We start from the raw sequence: 22,363 nt of genomic DNA, 5'->3' as shown, positions 1-22,363 counted from the left end.
CAGGTCAAAAAAAAAGAAAGAAAAAAAAGGAACAGTTCACCGGTCTCTCCGAGAACCAGAAGTTTGAGACGCTGTAAATCAAGTTTATGAGCAAACGGGGTGGATCGTTACCGTAACACCTACCATAACACCTACAGTAACACCTACCAAGAAAACACCTACCATAACACCTACCGTAACACCTACCGTAACACCTACCGTAACACCTACCGTAATACCTATGGTAACACCTACTGTAATACACAAACCAATGTACCAGCAAGCCACAGTAGAGGTACACAACAACACGTATATTCTGCTCTGTACGTCTTCACGCCTGGTATAATCAGTTATAAACTGGTAGTATTTTATGGTCTGTTGAGCGCAGTGACAGCCAGATATGTGTAAGTGGACAAAGCTAACACTGCGACCGGCCAACAGAAACACAGAATAGATCTTTAAAAACACATGGTCTGGGTGAGACCCTACGAGTGTCGGAGGGGGAGGGGGGGGGCACCCTGCACTGCTCTGCCTGTGTGAAACTCAACTCTAGTAAAACTATAGTATGTGTTGTTGTACCAGTTACTACAGGAATACTATAGTGAATCACTATGGAGATGCTATGATAAACCATATCCTAGTAGTGTTTCTATGATGACCTGCACAGACTACAACGTATGATGTATATAACATGCTTCTTAGGGTACCACCTTGTGTATACTGCATCTTGTGTATACTGTTTAGTTTTACTCTTACTCATAGTATATTCTCAGATTCAAATTCCTTATTGCCTATATTTATTGTAAGGTATAATATAACTGGGCATACAGACCCCCATCTGCACCTTTGTTTACACTGTTTATTTTTCTCGTATTTTTATATTCAGAGTTAACACTTTAATCGCCATGGGTTAAATTCATAATTTACCATCCCTCGCCAGCTCTATTTGTCTATGGAGAAGTTCCCCTTCTTTGCAGGGCTATAACTTTTTAAATTCTATTGCTACATTGCCATTATTATGGCCCATTCAATGTCCTATATGTATTGTTCAGGGTGTAGCAACGTTAAACTTTTTCATTCACATATTCATACTAAAATATGGTCTAAAGTATAAGTATGTTTTTATCGTTTTCTGCAGCTTTCTTCAGAACGTGATTTATAGCCCTAAATGCATTATATTGATGATGAAATACAGTTTGGTAGCGATCGGCGCAAGATGAAAAATTTCAACTGGACGTACTTCTAGAATGATCTACGTATGATCTGATGATGACCGGATGGGCGGGGGATCGTTTATAATTCCGTGGGCAGCGTTAGATGATTCATCCAGAGTGGGTCATATGTTCATCATAGCAGTTTATATGGAATAAGTTAGAAAATAACGCTGAATCTTACCGTATGTTCCTCGCGCCGTTGGACGATCAGCGTGGAGTAGACCGTTTTCGATTATGGGATGTTGATCCTGATGAACCATTTCCAGGTTGTATAATACTATATACGTCCAAATAACGTTGTTTATTGAGTTAGGGCGAGCGATTGATCATCCAGTGTGTTGAGATGGAGTCCGGCTACCGATCGCGAGTGCCCGGAGCACATATGGATGGGCACTTCCTGTTTGGCGCGCCCCTCCCTCTTGGCCGATCTGCCACCAGATGGCGCTCTCGAACCGTTAGACAGTTGAGTGGAGCTCACCAGTACATCTCAGGGCTCCGGAAAGGAAATATGATTTCGATGACAGATTTTTGAAATATTGACATCAAAGACGAGTTACGGCGTCTTCGGCAGAATGAGCATGGCTAGGAATGACGTCTTAACTCGTCCCTGGCGATCATAGTGTTAATTATACTGTTTACACTGTTTATTTTTCTCATATTTTTATATTCAGATCTAATTTTATTGCCTTTTTTAAATATATTTATGTCTTTCTACTATTACCCTGCCCATACCTGTACCTCCCGTCCCCCCTCTCCGATGCTGCTATGACACCCAAATTTCCCCAAGGGATCAATAGAGGAATATCTTATCTTATGTAGGTCAACTCACCCCATGTATCCATTCAGGTTCTCTTATCTTATCTTAAGGTCATCTCACCCCATGTCTGCGTCCAGGTGCTCTTATCTTATCTTATCTTAAGGTCAGCTCACCCCACGTCTGTGTCCAGGTTCTCTTATCTTATCTTAAGGTCAGCTCACCCCACATCTGCGTCCAGGTTCTCTTATCTTATCTTATCTTAAGGTCAGCTCACCCCACGTCTGTGTCCAGGTTCTCTTATCTTATCTTAAGGTCATCTCACCCCACGTCTGTGTCCAGGTTATCTTATTTTATCTTAAGGTCAGCTCACCTCACGTCTGCGTCCAGGTTCTCTTATCTTATCTTATCTTAAGGTCAGCTCACCCCACGTCTGTGTCCAGGTTCTCTTATCTTATCTTATGGTCAGCTCACCCCACGTCTGTGTCCAGGTTCTCTTATCTTATCTTAAGGTCAGCTCACCCCACGTCTGCGTCCAGGTTCTCTTATCTTATCTTATCTTAAGGTCAGCTCACCCCACGTCTGCGTCCAGGTTCTCTTATCTTATCTTAATCTCAGCTCACCCCATTGTCTGCGTCCAGGTTCTCTTATCTTATCTTATCTTAAGGTCAGCTCACCCCACGTCTGTGTCCAGGTTCTCTTATCTTATCTTAAGGTCATCTCACCCCACGTCTGTGTCCAGGTTCTCTTATCTTATCTTAAGGTCATCTCACCCCACGTCTGCATCCAGGTTCTCTTATCTTAAGGTCAGCTCACCCCACGTCTGTGTCCAGGTTCTCTTATCTTATCTTAAGGTCAGCTCACCCCACGTCTGCGTCCAGGTTCTCTTATCTTATCTTAAGGTCAGCTCACCCCACGTCTGCGTCCAGGTTCTCTTATTTTATCTTAAGGTTAGCTCACCCCACTTCTGCGTCCAGGTTCTCTTATCTTATCTTATCTTATCTTAAGGTCAGCTCACCCCACGTCTGTGTCCAGGTTCTCTTATCTTATCTTAAGGTCAGCTCACCCCACGTCTGCGTCCAGGTTCTCTTATCTTATCTTATCTTAAGGTCAGCTCACCCCACGTCTGCGTCCAGGTTCTCTTATTTTATCTTAAGGTTAGCTCACCCCACTTCTGCGTCCAGGTTCTCTTATCTTATCTTAACTTATCTTAAGGTCAGCTCACCCCATTGTCTGCGTCCAGGTTCTCTTATCTTATCTCATCTTAAGGTCAGCTCACCCCACGTCTGTGTCCAGGTTCTCTTATCTTATCTTAAGGTCAGCTCACCCCACATCTGCGTCCATGTTCTCTTATCTTATCTTATCTTAAGGTCAGCTCACCCCACGCCTGTGTCCAGGTTCTCTTATCTTATCTTAAGGTCAGCTCACCCCACATCTGTATCCAGGTTCTCTTATCTTATCTTAAGGTCAGCTCACCCCACGTCTGTGTCCAGGTTCTCTTATTTTATCTTAAGGTCAGCTCACCCCACGTCTGCGTCCAGGTTCTCTTATCTTATCTTATCTTAAGGTCAGCTCACCCCATTGTCTGCGTCCAGGTTCTCTTATCTTATCTTAAGGTCAGCTCACCCCATGTCTGTGTCCAGGTTCTCTTATCTTATCTTAAGGTCAGCTCACCCCACGTCTGCGTCCAGGTTCTCTTATCTTATCTTATGGTCAGCTCACCCCACGTCTGTGTCCAGGTTCTCTTATCTTATCTTAAGGTCAGCTCACCCCACGTCTGTGTCCAGGTTCTCTTATTTTATCTTAAGGTCAGCTCACCCCACGTCTGTGTCCGGGTTCTCTTATCTTATCTTAAGGTCAGCTCACCCCACGTCTGCGTCCAGGTTCTCTTATCTTAAGGTCAGCTCACCCCACGTCTGTGTCCAGGTTCTCTTATCTTATCTTAAGGTCAACTCACCCCACGTCTGCGTCCAGGTTATCTTATCTTATCTTAAGGTCAGCTCACCCCACGTCTGCGTCCAGGTTCTCTTATCTTATCTTAAGGTCAACTCACCCCATGTCTGTGTCCAGGTTATCTTATCTTATCTTAAGGTCAGCTCACCCCACGTCTGTGTCCAGGTTCTCTTATCTTATCTTAAGGTCAGCTCACCTCACGTCTGTGTCCAGGTTCTCTTATGGTCAGCTCACCCCACGTCTGCGTCCAGGTTCTCTTATCTTATCTTAAGGTCAGCTCACCCCACGTCTGCGTCCAGGTTCTCTTATCTTATCTTATCTTAAGGTCAGCTCACCCCACGTCTGCGTCCAGGTTCTCTTATCTTATCTTATCTTAAGGTCAGCTCACCCCACGTCTGCGTCCAGGTTCTCTTATCTTATCTTATCACTTTCAGTGCCACGGACGACATATCTCGTTTTATTAGGCCCCCCACTGAGTGCCCACGACGACAAATTATTTGTTTATTAGCGATCTGATTTCATATTTCATCAACCGGGTCTCCCGTTGGTACAGCAGGTCCTCCAGGAGCTCAGAATGGAAAAAAGCGCCTCCTATCGTCTATCCCTGTGTAACTGCAGGTCAGTCGCTTAGACTGACCTGGGATCTGTAGAGGCGGAGCCAGTTGGTTCCTTGTGCTGGCAAGCTGTCTGCTCAACATGGAAGTCATCACGGGACGGGAATCAGCCTGGAATATATATTCACAGTAGCCAATACTCAATCAATAAGCGTGATCGATATTTGGAATGGCGATCAGGAATTGGAATGATCTTTTTGGAGAACATCTGATCTGAGGTAAGGAATCTATTTGACCAGTCTTTGGATAATCAGAGTTGTATTCGCTGAGATCTCAGCGTTTGCCCTATGTGTGTGTGTGCGCGATTGCTGATGAGGAAATAAGAGAATTGATTTTTACAGCTCGCGTCTCTAGCGTGCATACATACACATATACTATCGATAATCTAGCGTTTATTTGAAAACTATTCATAAATAGGCAGAAAAATTACAACGTTTTTGTGTATTCTAGAATATTCCAGTAAACGTCTTTTATCATGGAATCTTTATATTTTCCTTGAAAACTAGGGCTTTTCAAAATGCTATAAAACGAAAATGAACCAATAAAAAAACAATCCGCTTCGACAATGTTGACTGGAAAACGAGTCATTGATAAGTGACGGGCAGATTAGACACATAGCCATAATTTAAAACATAGATTAGGCGTTTTTAACGCTAACATTGAAGTGGATGGTGGGCATTCAACCGGTAAATCAAGGTTAAGCAAGGGCTCTGAAAGTGTTAAGGTCAGCTCACCCCACGTGTGCATCCAGGTTCTCTTATCTTATCTTAAGGTCAGCTCACCCCATGTCTGCGTCCAGGTTATCTTATCTTATCTTAAGGTCATCTCACCCCATGTCTGCGTCCAGGTTCTCTTATCTTATCTTATCTTAAGGTCAGCTCACCCCATGTCTGCATCCAGGTTCTCTTATCTTATCTTATCTTAACACTTTGGGTGCCGGCCAGAAATCCGGAAAATGACTGTTGATTGCCAGGATTCCTGGGCGATTTTAGCATATCTCATGATCTTAGCGGAGCTATTTCTATATTTTATATTATAACTATGGGGAAATGGTTTGGCTCATTTGACGACGACAAGTTGATGATGTACACAATGAAAAAAACCGTTTGTTTCTGCATGTCTTCGTTCGCAATTACAAGTTAAAAAATGTCAACAAAGGGTAAAAATACAGGTATATTCTTTAGAACAGGAGTTACGGGCACTTTTATGAAAGGTGTGCCGCCGCGCCGGCCGGGGTGATAATAGGTACTGAACGTGTTATAAAGCAATTTAGACTGGGATGGATGGATGGTTTGATTGATAGATTGTTTTATTGGTTTGATTGATAGATAGTTTTATTGTTTTGTTGGTTGTTTGATTGATTGATTGTTTTGTTTGATTGATTGTTTTGTTGGTTGTTTGATTGATTGATTGTTTGATTGTTTTATTGGTTTGATTGATAGATTGTTTGATTGTTTGTTTGATTGATAGATTGTTTGATAGATTGTTGGTTTGATTGATAGATTGTTTTATTGTTTTGTTGGTTGTTTGATTGATTGTTTTGTTTGATTGATTGTTTTGTTGGTTGTTTGATTGTTTGATTGTTTGATTGGTTATTTGATTGATTGATAGATTGTTTTATTGGTTTGATTGATAGATTGTTTTATTGTTTTGTTGGTTGTTTGATTGATTGTTTTGTTTGATTGTTTTGTTGGTTGTTTGATTGATTGTTTTATTGTTTTATTGGTTGTTTGATTGATAGATTGTTTGATAGATTGTTTTATTGGTTTGATTGATAGATTGTTTTATTGTTTTGTTGGTTGTTTGATTGATTGTTTGATTGATTGTTTTGTTGGTTGTTTGATTGATTGATTGTTTTGTTTGATTGTTTTGTTGGTTGTTTGATTGTTTTATTGGTTGTTTGATTGATAGATTGTTTGATAGATTGTTTTATTGGTTTGATTGATAGATTGTTTTATTGGTTGTTTGATTGATTGATTGTTTGATTGATTGATAGATTGTTGGTTTGATTGATAGATTGTTTTATTGTTTTGTTGGTTGTTTGATTGATTGTTTTGTTTGATTGATTGTTTTGTTGGTTGTTTGATTGTTTGATTGTTTGATTGGTTATTTGATTGATTGATAGATTGTTTTATTGGTTTGATTGATAGATTGTTTTATTGTTTTGTTGGTTGTTTGATTGATTGATTGTTTTGTTTGATTGTTTTGTTGGTTGTTTGATTGATTGTTTTATTGTTTTATTGGTTGTTTGATTGATAGATTGTTTGATAGATTGTTTTATTGGTTTGATTGATAGATTGTTTTATTGTTTTGTTGGTTGTTTGATTGATTGTTTGATTGATTGTTTTGTTGGTTGTTTGATTGATTGTTTTATTGGTTGTTTGATTGATTGTTTTGTTGATTGTTTGATTGATTGATAGTCAATCGGACTGTCAGTCCGATTGACTGACAAACTTGAAATGCAGTAATACTATTATATCGATCAGGTGGGAATATATTGTATTGATCAGGTTATAGACAGGGTCAATTTTCAGAAAATCATAACCCTGAAGGCATTTTGTGTTTATTTTTGGTACACAACATTTCTAGGGGTATTAAGGGGTGCTGAATCCAAATCTGCTGTATACCAAGTTCAAAAATGTCAAATAAGGCCTCAAAATTGAGAAATCCAACATGGCCGCCAGCGCCAGCCTGAAATCTATTTAAGTGCATATCTTTCTGACTAAACAAGGTAGAAACATGAATGAAGGACTGTTCGCAGATGATGTGATAGTATATATGAGACAACCAGACACAAGCTTCCCGACACTGATGGACTTACTGACAGAATATGGATATTACTCAGGATATAGACTTAACGTAACAAAGACACAGACCTTAACATTGAACTACACCCCAACAACAGAGATCAAAGACAAATACAAGATTAAATGGGATATGGACAGGATCAGATACCTAGGAGTGAATATTACAAGAGAGGTGGAGGGACTATACGATGCAAACTATACACAGATTCATCAGAAAATCAAACAAGACCTAGAAAGATGGACAGTAATGCCTCTAGACTTTAGCTCAAGGATCGAAATTATAAAGATGAATATATTACCAAGGTTACTATACCTATTTCAGGCTCTACCTATATTAATACCACAAAGCCAGTTCAGGGAATGGAATAAACAGATATCAAGATTCATATGGGGGGGAAAAGGCCAAGGATAAGATATGTGACTCTACAATTACAAAAGGAGAAAGGAGGAATGGCAATACCTAGTTTAGAAGATTACTACTACGCAGCACAGCTGATAATAGTAACATGTTGGTGCAACGAGTACTATGAAGCCAAATGGAAAGACATAGAAACAAAAAATGAGGGACTCAAAGTGCAGGCACTAATAGGAGACAGGGAGCTATACAGAAGAAAGGAACAACTAATAGACCCAATTACCAAATTCACTATAAATATATGGAACAAGATAGTAAAGAAATACAAGCTAGAAAAAGAAACCAAGATACTGAGATGGATAACGCACGACAACAAATTTAAACCAGGGAAAGAAGATCATGGGTTCAAAAGATGGGAGAGGGGGGGCATAACAGCAATATGTACAATAACAGAAGGAGGGGAGATCCAGACTCTACAAAAATTGAAAGAAAGATTCGGACTAGAGAATAGCGACCACTTTAGATATTTACAGATTAGGGACTACTACAACAAGGAAATAAAACTAGACAAAGACAAAGATCAGAATGGGATAATTAAGATAATGGTAAAAGCATACGAAGGAAGGAAGGGGGGGGGGGATATCAGCACTATATCGGGCAATAATGGACAGCAAGGACATCACAACCAAATATATAAAGGAAAAGTGGGAGAAGGAATTAGAAACGGAGATAACAGAAGAAGAATGGTATAACATATGTAAGATACAACACACAACCACAGGGTCAAGGATATGGAGGGAGTTTGGGTGGAAAAACATAATTCGATTTTTTATAACACCAGAAATACAGGGCAACTATACACCAACACAGAAACCATGCTGGAGAAAATGTGGACAGGAAATAGCAAACCACACACACATATTCTGGGGATGTCAGATAATAAAGAACTATTGGGAAGAGATAGGAGGGATAATAAATGAAATAGTAGGATATGAAATACCCCAGACAGGACAAGTATTGTATTTAGGGAACTTAACACAGGAAGGAATGCAGGGGAAAGATATATACTTGATTAAGATATTACTAGTAGCAGCCAAGAAAGCACTGACGAAAATGTGGTATAGAGTAGAAGCACCGACGAGGGAACAATGGACAGAGATAGTGGGTGGGATACAGGAAATGGAGAGAATCACATATAGGCTGAGGCTACAAGACGAGAAGTTTGAATCAAAATGGGAGAAGTGGGAAGAGTATAGGAAAAAAAGAAACGACATCACAGGAGAGTGAAAAGGAGACAAGAAGAAAAAACTAAACGAAAATAAACTATGAAGGTACCAAAGAACCCATGTCACTTTTTTTGTATTTTTCTTTTGTATTTATTTATTGTTTCTCTCTTTTCTTTGTTTTTGTTTAGCTGTGTTTTTTTCCTTTTCCCCTTTAGTGAATTTATTTTAGGTCAACTTGTCATTCGATTTCGATATTAATTTTTCTAATATCAGCTATATCTTTTAGTTCTTATCTATCGAATTCTATTGTACTGTTGTTTATAATTTTGACCGCCAATTGTATTATTGTATGTGGATGTTTTGTTTGTAAAGCAAAAAACTGGAAATAAAAATTTAAGCATAAAAAAAAAAAAAAAACATGAATGAAATGTGTTTTTATATGTTTGCATACATGAAGAATTTAAAATCATATCCTGATTTTAGATCAGTTGTGAAAATGTTGCTTGAAACTCATATTTATAGCAGAAACTGTGGTCGTTATTGATGCATAACTCATCAACCAAATCAGAAAGAAAAGCAGGATGGATTTATTCATCAAACTATTTTCTCTTGAATTTTTTATCAACATGCCATTTATGCAAATTAGATAGTCCTTAATATGCGTACAGTATCTTAGGTACAGTAATTTATTGTCAGTCATCAATCGTATTCAGGCAGGTGTCGCAGGTGTCTTGCAGTTGCATGATTCATCCAATGCCACTTTTCCTGAATAGAATAGAATAGATTATAATATAATAAAATAAAAATATTATTTTACCATATAAATAAGTGAATGTTCAAGTTTCTTTATTAGTTGTCATACAGCATACAGAATACTTTGCATGAAATGTTTCTTTCTGTGTTGCTCCTGAGAGTGTGCTAGATAATAACAAGATAGTAAAAAAATAAGTATAATAAGTATAAAATAGAACATCAAGAAGTCAAGTATGTAAACAAGTGTAAACAACAAAATTGTTCAGTGTATCTATATATACAGTATGTACAGCTGGTACAAAAATGGTGAGGTATAGCTTAGCTTGTGGTGCCACCTTGTAGTGGTGAGGTGCAATAAGGAATGAGAATGATGTGCAATTTCCTTACCAATAATATAAATATAAATATAAAGTGTAAAGTGTGTCTAAAGTGGTAAAGTGGGTACTACAGTGTGTTTATTTAAGTGAGTGTATGTGCGCTGTGGGTGTGTTGATGGTTTGCTTATTGTTCATTGTTCATTCATTGAGCATCCTGATGGCCTGGGGATAGAAGCTCCTTCTGAGTCTCTCTGTGCTTGCCATGAGACTCCGGTATCGCTTGCCTGACCGCAGCAGTTCAAAGAGGCAGTTGTTTAAGTGGCTGGAGTCTTTGATTATTCTCTTAGCCTTGCCCATGCACCGCTTGTTGTAAATGTATTGGAGAGTGGGAAGCCCACCTTCAATTGTGCGTTCGGCTGAACGGGCCACTCTCTGTAGTCTGCTGCGGTCTTGTGCAGTGCTATTCCCAAACCAGAAGGTGATATTGCCAGTCAGGATGCTCTCTATTGTGCATGAGTAGAAGTTCTTGAGGATCTTCTGACTCACGTTGAACTTCCTTAAGCGCCTAAGGAAGTAGAGGCATTGTCGTGCCTTCTTGATAACACTGTCAATGTGTGTGGTCCATGTCAAGTCCTCGGATATGTGGACTCCGGGGTACTTAAAACTGTTCACTCTCTCAACCGGTGCCCCATCGAGGCTGAGGGGGCTGTAGTCCCTGACCCCGACCTCCTAAAGTCCACAATCATCTCCTTTGTTTTGCTGACGTTCAGGGAGAGGCTGTTCTCTTGACACAATCCCGCTAGAACCTTAACCTCTTCCAGGTAGGCCCTCTCGTCGTTTGCAGAGATCAGGCCCACCACTACTGTGTCGTCAGCAAATTTGATGATTGTGTTGTTGTTCCGCTGTGCCACACAGTCATGTGTGTACAGGGAGTAGAGGAGGGGGCTCAGAACACAGCCCTGGGGGGCCGCTATGTTGAGAGTGATGGATGAGGAGGTCCAGTTGCCTGCTCTCACCACCTGGGGTCTGCCCGTCAGGAAGTCCAAGACCCACTGGCAGAGGTCATAGTTCAAGCCCAGGTCCCTGACCTTGACTATGAGTTTGGAGGGGACTATGGTATTGAATGCTGAGCTGTAGTCGATGAATAGCATTCTCACATAGTCCCCCTGCCTCTTGTCCAGGTGTGATGCTGCTGTGTGCAGCTCATGGGCTATGGCGTCCTCCGTGGACCTGTTGGGGCGGTATGCAAATTGCAGGGGGTCCAGGTTGATGGGGAGGGAGGAACAGATGTAGCCCTTCACTAGCTTCTCAAAGCACTTCATGGCTATGGAGGTGAGAGCTACAGGGCGGTAGTCGTTGAGGCAAGCAGGCTTGGATTTTTTGGGTACAGGGATAATGGTGGACTTCTTCAGACAGGTGGGGATGACAGCCTGTTCTAAGGACAGGTTAAATATGTCAGTGAATACCGGGGCCAGTTGGTCGGCACAGACTTTTAGGACACGGTCGGGGATGCCGTCCGGTCCTGCTGCCTTCCTGATATTCACTTTCTTAAACGTCCTCCTCACCTCATGTTCTGTTATCCTGAACACTGAGTCTCCATCAGCAGTGCCCCCCCCCCTCCATTGCAGTGGTTTGTAGGCTGGTGCTGTTATTCCCAGCCTCAAACCTCGCATAGAAGGTATTGAGATAATTTGCCAGTTGGATGTCACTGTTCAGTTTGAGGGAGGTGCCTTTGTAATCTGTCATCGTTCTGAGGCCCTGCCACATAGCTCTAGAGTCAGCCTGTTCATATTGAAGTTCAATTTTATCCCTGTAGCGCCTTTTTGCTTCTATTACTGTCCTCCTAACATTGTATCTCGCCACCTTGTGGTCATTCATGTTGCCTGTCACAAGCCTGGCATTGTATGCTGAGGTGCGCGCCTTCAGAGCTTCGCGGATGGATTTGTCTACCCAGGGCTTTTGGTTTGGGTAAACTCTAATTGTGGTAGAGGGGATTGTTTCTTCTACCAAAGTACAAACAAAGTCAGCACTGTTTCCGTGTAGTCATTAATATTATCTGTGTTATCGCGGAACACCCCCCAGTCTGTACATTCTAGTGCAGCTTGGAGCGTCTCCTCCGACGCCACCGTCCAGCGCTTCACCTCTCGCGATACTACAGGAATGCGCTTGAGACTTTGTTTATACTGCGGTACAAGAAAGATGGCGTCGTGATCTGACTTGCCGAAAGGACTGGCAGCATGTGATTTGTACCCGCTCTTAAATTGCGAGTAGCAATGGTCTAAAATATTCCCGCCTCTGGTAGAACAAGTCACATGCTGGTAGAAGTTTGGCAGCACTTTTCTCAGATTGTGCCTGTTTTGATGTATTGGTCATGGTATCTGTCAAAGACGACATCTACCCTCTGGTATTTTGCTCCCATCTTCAACACGGTGTCAGTGAACTTGTTGGCATAGTCACCAAATGTTGTAGTGTCCGGTGGCTTTCCGAGTGCCATTACCAGAGCTTGGCCATCAATGACCAGGCAGCTGGGTCCCTGAAGGGTAAGATCTGCAGGGGTTTTAACTTGTTTCGTCAGTATATTTGCTAACACAGACTTGTTGGTGGAATGTAGACTCCCGTTAGTTGTGGCCAGAGATGGCGGGATGGGCATGAGCTCATGCTGGAGGATATTGTCAAGGTCTACCTTACGACCTGCTCTGTAAGCTGTGATGAGCCTTTGTAGAATCTGCCTGTCCACTTTGATGGTGTTTTGCTTGTTCTTGGAAAGTTGCACAACTTCATACAAAGAGGCAAATGTCTTGGCTTTGTTCATTCGAATGGGTGATTTCAGGTTCAGGTGCTGGTCACTATCTGGAGGTTCACACAAACGTTTGTTTACAAACATGTTCAGTTGTGCCTGTCCAAGGTGTTCTGCGCCAAGTAGGGATTCTTGAATCTCCGGTGTGACTACGTCCTTGTTGATGTATGTAAGAAAACTTACAAAAGCACATTTAATTCAGGTTTGTACCTTGTGTAGTCACACTTAACTCATTAAGCCCCACCATTTATTTTTTGAAAATTCGCCTAAAACAGCATGCTTACATTAAAAGGCTTATATATCCAGATTTATAAGAGCTACTTGCATAAACTTGGTACCTGAATAAAGCTAAGACTTGGGGGATTCTAATGTTGGTGTCCAACACTGTACAGTTATTACCAAATTGCTGTAGTATTCCTGCAAACACTGAAGAAATGTAATTTTTTTATCCTCGCCTATACAAAGATTACAGTTCGACAGTCAAAAACACCCTGTTACTCATGGTTGCACCCCAGCTATATTCCTACTCTCTTCCTCCATAGGTGCAGATGTTCTGTGCAAAGTTTCATGTCAGTAGAATAAAAACTGTGGGTTTAGCACCTGTTTTTGTGGAGAGAGGGCCTGGTGCTGGCGGCCATGTTGGATTTCTCAATTTTGAGGCCTTATTTGACATTTTTGAGCTTGGTATACAGCAGATTTGGATTCAGCACCCCTTAATACCCCTAGAAATGTTGTGTACCAAAAATAAACACGAAATACCTTCAGCACTTTATACAAGCACATTTTCTGAAATTCTGCCTAGTCTATTAGTAGATATTGTACCGATCAGGTATTATAGATCATGTGCATGCAATAAACTAAAAAAAAACATTTCGACTGTTTCTCATTCATGTACTGTGCATAATCTGCTCCTGTGTTGTAGACACTGTGTTGCTCTGTACCTACCTGTTTTCCAATTTATTCGTCCATACATGATAAACACATTCATAAAGTAATAATATCTTGTATTGATAATATATCAATTAGTTTCACCTGGAAATACTACTACCTTATCAACCACCATGCCTGGCGCTAATGAACAAGTAAGTTATAACTACTGGTGTAGGTCCAGAAAACATTATTATAAAATACAGAATACTTTACAATGCAGAAAACTTGAAACTTTGATGAAATGAACATTTTTATTGCAAAATATGTTCAATAAACTGGGTGACCAGTCATCAGTACCAACCATTGTTGCTGTGCATTAGACACATATGCTGGTAACATTCACAGTATAAAATTATGGTAATTTACCAAGACAATACCTTATAAAAAGTTAACACTGGCTGATGATAACCAACCATTGTTTCAGTGCATTTAGGAGTTTTCTGGTAACATTCACAGTATAGGATTATGGTAATTTACAAGACAATACCTTATAAAAAGTGAACACTGGAGGATAATCAACCATTGTTTCAGTGCATTTAGAAGTTTGCTGGTAACATTCACAGTATAGGATTATGGTAATTTACCAAGACAATACCTTATAAAAAGTGAACACTGGCTGATGATAACCAACCATTGTTTCAGTGCATTTAGGAGTTTGCTGGTAACATTCACAGTATAGGATTATGGTAATTTACCAAGACAATACCTTATAAAAAGTGAACACTGGAGGATAATCAACCATTGTTTCAGTGCATTTAGAAGTTTGCTGGTAACATTCACAGTATAGGATTATGGTAATTTACCAAGACAACACCTTATAAAAAGTGAACACTGGCTGATGATAACCAACCATTGTTTCAGTGCATTTAGAAGTTTGCTGGTAACATTCACAGTATAGGATTATGGTAATTTACCAAGACAATACCTTATAAAAAGTGAACACTGGCTGATGATAACCAACCATTGTTTCAGTGCATTTAGGAGTTTGCTGGTAACATTCACAGTATAGGATTATGGTAATTTACCAAGACAATACCTTATAAAAAGTGAACACTGGAGGATAACCAACCATTGTTTCAGTGCATTTAGAAGTTTGCTGGTAACATTCACAGTACAGGCACGTCACATGAACTACAGGGCGTATCTTACTTGGTCTCTCGCATCGATGACTGCATTGTCCATTGATAAATGGATGAAGCGCCAGATGATCTGTGGACCAAAAAATATCCAATACATGCTTCCAAAGTATATAAATAAGAGGCCAATGGACTGCATTAGAAAAGTGTGGTATGTTACCTACAGTATATACTTTTATAAACTGGGTGACTGTCAGCAACCATTGGTTCTGTGCAAACGGTAAAAATGAGGGGGGAAAAAGATAAATAAAAAAATAAACTATATACACACACAATGCAAATTATGAATGGAGTCGATACAGCTAGATCGCTAACATAACGTCTCATCTGCAAGTGGTCCAAACATGCCTATGCAATATCGACAACCGTGGCCCAAATACATGTGTTCAACGCATTTGTCTTGTACAGAAAACAGTGCAACTACCCATACACTATACTATACTATACTATACTATACTATACTATACTATACTATACTATACTATAATATACTATACTATACTATACTACACTGTATACTATACTACTCTCAGCTAGCTATACTATGTACCGGTACACATGGTTCTGTCTGTATCACACAATGATGGATTATTTAGAAGTAATCTGTACTTCTGTGTGCCGGATTATTTAGAAGTAGTCTGTACTTCTGTATGACAACTAATAAAGAAACTATTTAGAGAAATCCCTCTTTGTGTGGTACAGAGCGAAGCATTTGTCACGATGCAGGGGGACTTTGCACGATGTGCAAAAATATCTGGTCTCACTCCTGATGCCACGCCTACTGCAGACCCGACATTTCCTACACGGTAGCTTTCGCTTGGGGGTGGCTTTGTATGCAACCATTACATGCTTCACAAAGCCACCCACTAATCTGCTCTGCGGGTCCCCCAGTGGGGCCCTAGGGTCGTCACGCCCCACCTGCTCAGCCCCTGCCTCCTCCTCATCCCCACCCCCTGCCTCCTCCCCTGCCTCCTCCCCTGCCTCCGCCTCCGCCTCCATCTCCGCTGTCACCCCAGGAATCTTCTTCTCCAGACCATCTGTGTAGGTCCGCGCCACAACCCTGGTGAACCGGAAGAGGTTGTAGTAATGCCCTTGTGGGTGCTTTTTTTTGTACAAGACAAAAGCGTTGAACATACATATTTGGATCAGATACATCACAAACTTTTTGGTCCACTTTCCAGTCTTACGTGTAACCGGATAGTACGAGATGTTCTGATCCAGCTGATCGACGCCGTTCATGAATTTATTGTACGCCATGATTGATGACGGCTTGAGCATCTCCACCCTCAGCGCTTTGCCCTTCTTCTGCTTCTTCCACACCATCGCCATTTCCATGGTGTCCTCGTGGTAGCTGCTGATGGTCTTCACGATCCTCTTATCGCGCCATGCCACGATCAGGACCTCCTTGTTGTTGACCGCAATGCGCTCCCCCACACCGATGTCACGTTAGGTCACGTTCTTGATGATGGCTGGCTCCCCCCGGTGCTTCCTGAGGGTACCACAGACGTCGGTCCTCAACTGTCGGAGCCTGGCGGACATACGTACCGAGTTGTAGAAATTGTCCATGTACAACGTATATCCGGCTCCAGACAGACGTCCAAGCAGACCGACGACGTGTCCCCCAGGAGCGAGCCTTCCCGACAATATGGCTTAAATGCAAAGCAATATCCTGTGCGTGATTCGCACAGGAAGTAAGACTTGATGCCATAGCGGGTGGGCTTGTTGGGGTTGTAGACCCGGAAGGTCAGGCGGCCTCGCCATGCCATCACCCCCTCGTCAATGGCGAGCTCACGTTCAGGCTGGTACAGGTCCTTGCACCTCACGTTTACATGGTCGACTACAGGGCGTACTTTACACAATTTGTCTCTAACTTCCAGGGATGTATTGTCCGCAAAGTGGAGGAATCGCCAGATCAATTGAAACCGGTTGCGTGGCATGGTCTGCGAGTAATATGGTGTGTACATCATGTCGTCAGTGGTCCACATCTGGTCCATGCGAGGCTTCCGCAGGACACTGCTAAGGAAATTGAGTCCAAGGAACTTCTTCAGCTCCTTCAATGTGAGGGGCTTCCAAAGCAGTGCCCTGCTACTGGTTAGCGTGGGGTCCAGCCGGGCAATGGACTGATCAGCGTAGAGGTTGGTCTGGGCAACAATGGAATTCAGAAAAGCATCCGTCAGGAACAGATCCATCCATTTCGCAGGCCGGTACGATTTGAGTGCCGCGGCGTCCTGGAGCAACCCCGGTTGGGCTGTGAAGGGGATCCTGTGAGGCACCCAGCCCTCACGAGACCAGGCATTCTCCTCTTCCTGACGGATCGCAGCCCTGCTCTTCGCTCCTCCGCGTCGCACGCCACGACCTGTCAATTATACAAATATACTATAACACCCCTACTGTAGACAAACATTCATATGCCACGTAGTTACAAACTGTGTGTGAGTGAATGAGTGAGTGTGTGTGGGGTTCAGATGTCAGAGCTGGACGTGGTGTGGGGGTCAGAGGTCAGAGCTGGAAGTGGTGTGCAGAGTGAGGCCAACTTACCGCTCTTAGATGTGCGTTTCCGCCCTGCAACGGGTTCCGGCATGTCCAGACTAGCATCCAGTTCTAGAATCACATGATGTAATACATTACACTAGGGCAACGTATTGTCATTGTATTTACATGATATATATATATATATATATATATATATATAGCATTATGTGTTATATTTTATGTACAATTACCTGCAGGAGTAGAATGTGATCCTATGTCGTTGCCAGTCTCTGCGTCACTCTCTGCGGCGTCTGCGCCAGAATCTGAATTGGATTAAATTCATTCAGTAAGTAAGTCTCATAAAACACAATAGTAATACATTTACATACATAAATGTAGTTAGTACATACCCAAGCATGTTGGTGTATCAGCCCCGGATTCGGTGTCAGATCCTGTAATGAACACAAAATAAATCAGCGGCCATTGTACATCAAAGCATGGAGTAGGGCCTTTTTTTTTTTTTTTTACAAGGGCTTGTGTGTGTGTGTGTGTGTGTGTGGTGTGTGATATGCAGGCCTCGCCATAGTTCAAAGGTGTTTGAGATGGTTCATGCCTTTGATGTGGTGTGTGTGTGTGTGTGTGTGCTGTAATCAATGATATTGGGACTATGCTAAATGAAATAGCATTGATTACAACACACACACACACACACACACACCACATCAAAGGCTTGAACCCTCTCAAACACCTTTGAACTATGGCGAGGCCTGCATATCACACACCACACACACACACACACACACACACAAGCCCTTGTAAAAAAAAAAAAAACGCCCTACTCCATCTCACTTCAAACAGGCCTACATGCCATGCACCCCAACTTAGCACATGGTGGCATGCACAGCATGCAACTATATCACTTACATTGATAGCTACACACATCAAAGGGCGTGCACCTACACACACACACACACACACACACACAACAAATGCTGTGCACCCCAACTTAGCACATGGTGTCCTGCACAGCATGCAACTATATCACTTACATTGATAGCTACACACATCAAAGGGCGTGCACCTACACACACACACACACACACACACACAACAAAGGCTGTGCACCCCAACTTAGCACATGGTGTCCTGCACAGCATGCAACTATATCACTTACATTGATAGCTACACACATCAAAGGGCGTGCACCTACACACACACACACACACACACAACAAAGGCTGTGCACCCCAACTTAGCACATGGTGTCCTGCACAGCATGCAACTATATCACTTACATTGATAGCTACACACATCAAAGGGCGTGCACCTACACACACACACACACACACACACACAAGGCCATGCAACCTAACGTGTAGCACATGGTCATCAACTATCGATTTGAACATGCACGTAAAACAATATTCACATTGCAACATGACGTACCATTGCCCCCTCGTCGACCACCACCGCGTCCCACGTCTGACTCGTGCGATGAATCAGACCCATAAGTACACCTCTGACCCAAATCGAGATCATCGTCAGATGACTCCGGAGCTATAATATAATAAATGCATATCGGCGTTGGTTTGGCGAACTAACGTTACATATTCACAGTATACAATGAATCAATTAGCGTTAGGTAAATCATCAAATACACGTTTCACACACACACACAATCACATATAATAAATGCATATCGGCGTTGGTTTGGCGAACTAACGTTACATATTCACAGTATACAATGAATCAATTAGCGTTAGGTAAATCATCAAATACACGTTTCACACACACACACAATCACATATATATAAGACAGTGTAATTACCTGGTGGTTCCCAATCGGCGCTCCCATCAGATTCATGGGTGGTCGAATCGCTGTCCGCTGACTCGGATGAAGAAGCTATGACCACAGCGGCAGCCTTCCTCTTCCTCGAACTGCGTCGGGGAGAGCCGCTCCCGGTCCCAGGGCGAGACGCGTTGCTGGGCCCAGCAACGGTCTCACGGCTCTCTCCGATCGGAGCTACCAAAGTCGTTGGTGCTGCTGCTGCTGGAGCTACCAAAGGTCCGGTCGTTGGTGCCGCTGCTGGAGCTACCAAAGGTCCGGTCGTTGGTGCCGCTGCTGCAACCGCGGGTCCAAACGCCAGCTTCGTTTGAACAAACCGATCCGCTGTCGGTTTGTCGCCTCGCTTACCTACACTACGTCTCCTCATACTGAACTAATAATCTAAATGGAACTACTAACTGATCAAACTACTATTACTACTACTGAAATATACTACCTAGACTACACACTAATCCCTCACAATAGTACTACTACTTAGCACGACTAAGTACTTTCTAAAGCACAGCTGAAACCTTACAATTATTCTGATACTACCACTATACTGTATAACACTATAAATATAGACTATAGGCTGATCTCAATTCAAATATCTCTCTCTCAATCTCTCTCTCTCTATCGCTCTATCTATCTCTCTCTCTCTCCTCCAAAACCTCGTCGATTCTGGGATCGCGCAAACTTTTTATACCTGTGGTCACATTGGCCACTGCATCTGGCCAATCAAATGCCAGATTCATTGTGGGGTACAATATTCACCCTCATGTGATAGTGTTAGAAAATAGGGGGACACTGCCACCTAGTGTAATTTGAGAGGAAATGCAGTTTCCTGTTCAAATTTTCTGCCAAAAGCTCCGCGGTGAAGTTCAGACGGGGAAAATCGAAAAAAGATGTAAACAGATCAAAGACGCTGTAAAGCGTCTTCGGCAACTTGAGCATGGCCGGGAATGACGCTGAAAAGCGTTTCCCGGCACCCAAAGTGTTAAGGTCAGCTCACCCCATGTCTGCGTCCAGGTTCTCGAACACCTCTCCTCCCATGGTGTTGTTGTCAGGGTTCAGGCAGATCTCGATCATGTTGTACACGGCTTTCTGGCCCCAGTCGTGGTCTTTCCTGGCCTTGTTGAAGTGCCGCAGACCATCGTTTGGTTCCCCCGTGTACCTGGATAACACCCCCCCAAAACCCACCAGTCAGGACACACAGCCGAAACCCACCAGTCAGGACACACCCCCAAAACCCACCAGTCAGGACACCCCCCCAAAACCCACCAGTCAGGACACACCCCCAAAACCCACCAGTCAGGACACACAGCCGAAACCCACCAGTCAGGACACCCCCCCAAAACCCACAAGTCTGGACACACCCCCAAAACCCACCAGTCAGGACACACAGCCGAAACCCACCAGTCAGGACACACCCCCAAAACCCACCAGTCAGGACACACACCCAAAACCCACCAGTCAGGACACACCCCCAAAACCCACCAGTCAGGACACACAGCCGAAACCCACCAGTCAGGACACACAGCCGAAACCCACCAGTCAGGACACACCCCCAAAACCCACCAGTCAGGACACACAGCCGAAACCCACCAGTGAGGACACACAGCCGAAACCCGCTCAATTTATCCACCCTCAACTAAAAACACACCTCTTCAAACAATATTACTATACTATAGTATATTACTATTATACTTGTCACAATCCCGGTCCGGGCCTTCCTCTGCCCCCGTCCTTCCGTGCCCTTATATGGGCAGCTTCCTGCCGCAGCCTTCCCACGCTGTCAACTAGCGTCAATCGGCACAGCTGAGAGGGATCTGCTCATCAGCGGTCCCGATATACACCCCACGGATCCTGTCATCCTTCGTCGGAGTGTTATCTATTCTAGCCAACCTAGGTACGAGGACGTATCCTACCTTGCTGCTCTCTCCTAATGTCGTCTATCCTTCTCTAACCTTTGTTCTCCCTGTGTCCAGGATGATCCGCTGCCGGCCTACGCTGTCTATCGAGACACCGCCCGCCCGGACGCTCCCGTAGAGAACGAAGAAGACTCCTGCTCACACATTCCGACCATTCCGTTGTTATACATGGCCGCATGGTAGACTTTGGAATAAATATCCTAAAATGCTCCACTCTCTCTCTCCCTGTGTTTCTGCTATTGGGTTCAGCTACCGCAGCCCCCGCCACAATACTATTATGTACCTTACTACTATGATAATGTCTATACTACTACCTATTATGCTAATATTATGTATTTTTTTTTGTATCTACTTTTTTCTCCTATTTTTCAGTATTTTTCTCCCATCCCAATTTAGTCATTATGACAATTCCCCCCTCCCCATCCTTGCCGGTCTAGGGAGCCCTGAAGTCTATCACATGCTTCCTCCGATACATAGGAGACAGCCAGCAGCCTCTTTTCACCTGACAGCGAGGACCCTCACTGGGGAAGTGTAATGCGTGGGAGGCTCACACTACCTCCCCCAGTTCCCTCCCTCGCCGTGCAGGCACCCTGACCGACCTGTAGGAGTCGCTGTTTACAACGACCAGGACCGACCGGCTCTCCACCCGCTGACAGTTGTGTCAGTATGACGACCGACCAAGCCGGAGGTACCGCTGGCAGTTCGATTCGATCCCACTGACTCTGCGGTGGTAGACGGACGCTTAGTCCGCTGCGCTACCCGGCCGCCCTGTTATGCTAATATGTCTATACTACTATGCACTCAAGACTGTAGCACTCAAGTTCAACACTGTTACTGACACTTAGCTGTAAGAGTCGCACGCTTCCTGCTGACCTGTTGTACAGAACTTGTAAGTCGCTTTGGATAAAATCGTTCAGCTAAATTACTAAATGTAAATTTAATCAGCTAATGCTAGACAGATGACCCCCCCCCCCCCCTTTAATCCCACAGATTAAACATGCTTGTGATTAGTGTCTCTACCACAGATAAAGTCCTCTGCAGTAGTTGAACCCGGGATCGAACTTGGCTCGGGAGGCGTGTTTCCCCGCCATGTCCAGGAACCTGGGGACGTCCTCCAGCTTCCCTGCTCTCCTCAGCAGGTCTATGAGACGTGACAGGGTGGGGTAGTTGTCTGGAGACAGAGAGAGAGAGAGAGAGAGAGAGAGAGAGAGAGAGAGAGAGAGAGAGAGAGAGAGAGAGAGAGAGAGAGAGAGAGAGAGAGAGAGAGAGAGAGAGAAAAAGATAGAGGGAGGGAGAGAGA

General features: G+C 43.2%; 1 protein-coding gene across 1 annotated transcript in view; it reads right to left on the bottom strand.

Annotated features, from left to right (window-relative positions):
* Positions 1 to 22,363, bottom strand: part of ttc21b (tetratricopeptide repeat domain 21B) — a 156,215-nt gene that overhangs the window by 16,893 nt on the left and 116,959 nt on the right. Inside the window, exons 23-24 of the mRNA XM_084310923.1 lie at positions 22,084 to 22,234; positions 20,145 to 20,306 (exon numbers count right to left, since the gene is read on the bottom strand). Coding sequence (XP_084167049.1) covers positions 20,145 to 20,306; positions 22,084 to 22,234 — 313 coding nt within the window. The remainder of the gene's footprint in view (positions 1 to 20,144; positions 20,307 to 22,083; positions 22,235 to 22,363) is intronic.

This window comes from Notolepis coatsorum (assembly GCF_963971535.1).
Source record: "Notolepis coatsorum genome assembly, chromosome: 3".
Taxonomy (NCBI): domain Eukaryota; kingdom Metazoa; phylum Chordata; class Actinopteri; order Aulopiformes; family Paralepididae; genus Notolepis; species Notolepis coatsorum.
The sequence above is the reverse complement of the archived record's forward strand: the minus strand, read 5'-3'. Positions and strand labels throughout refer to the sequence as shown.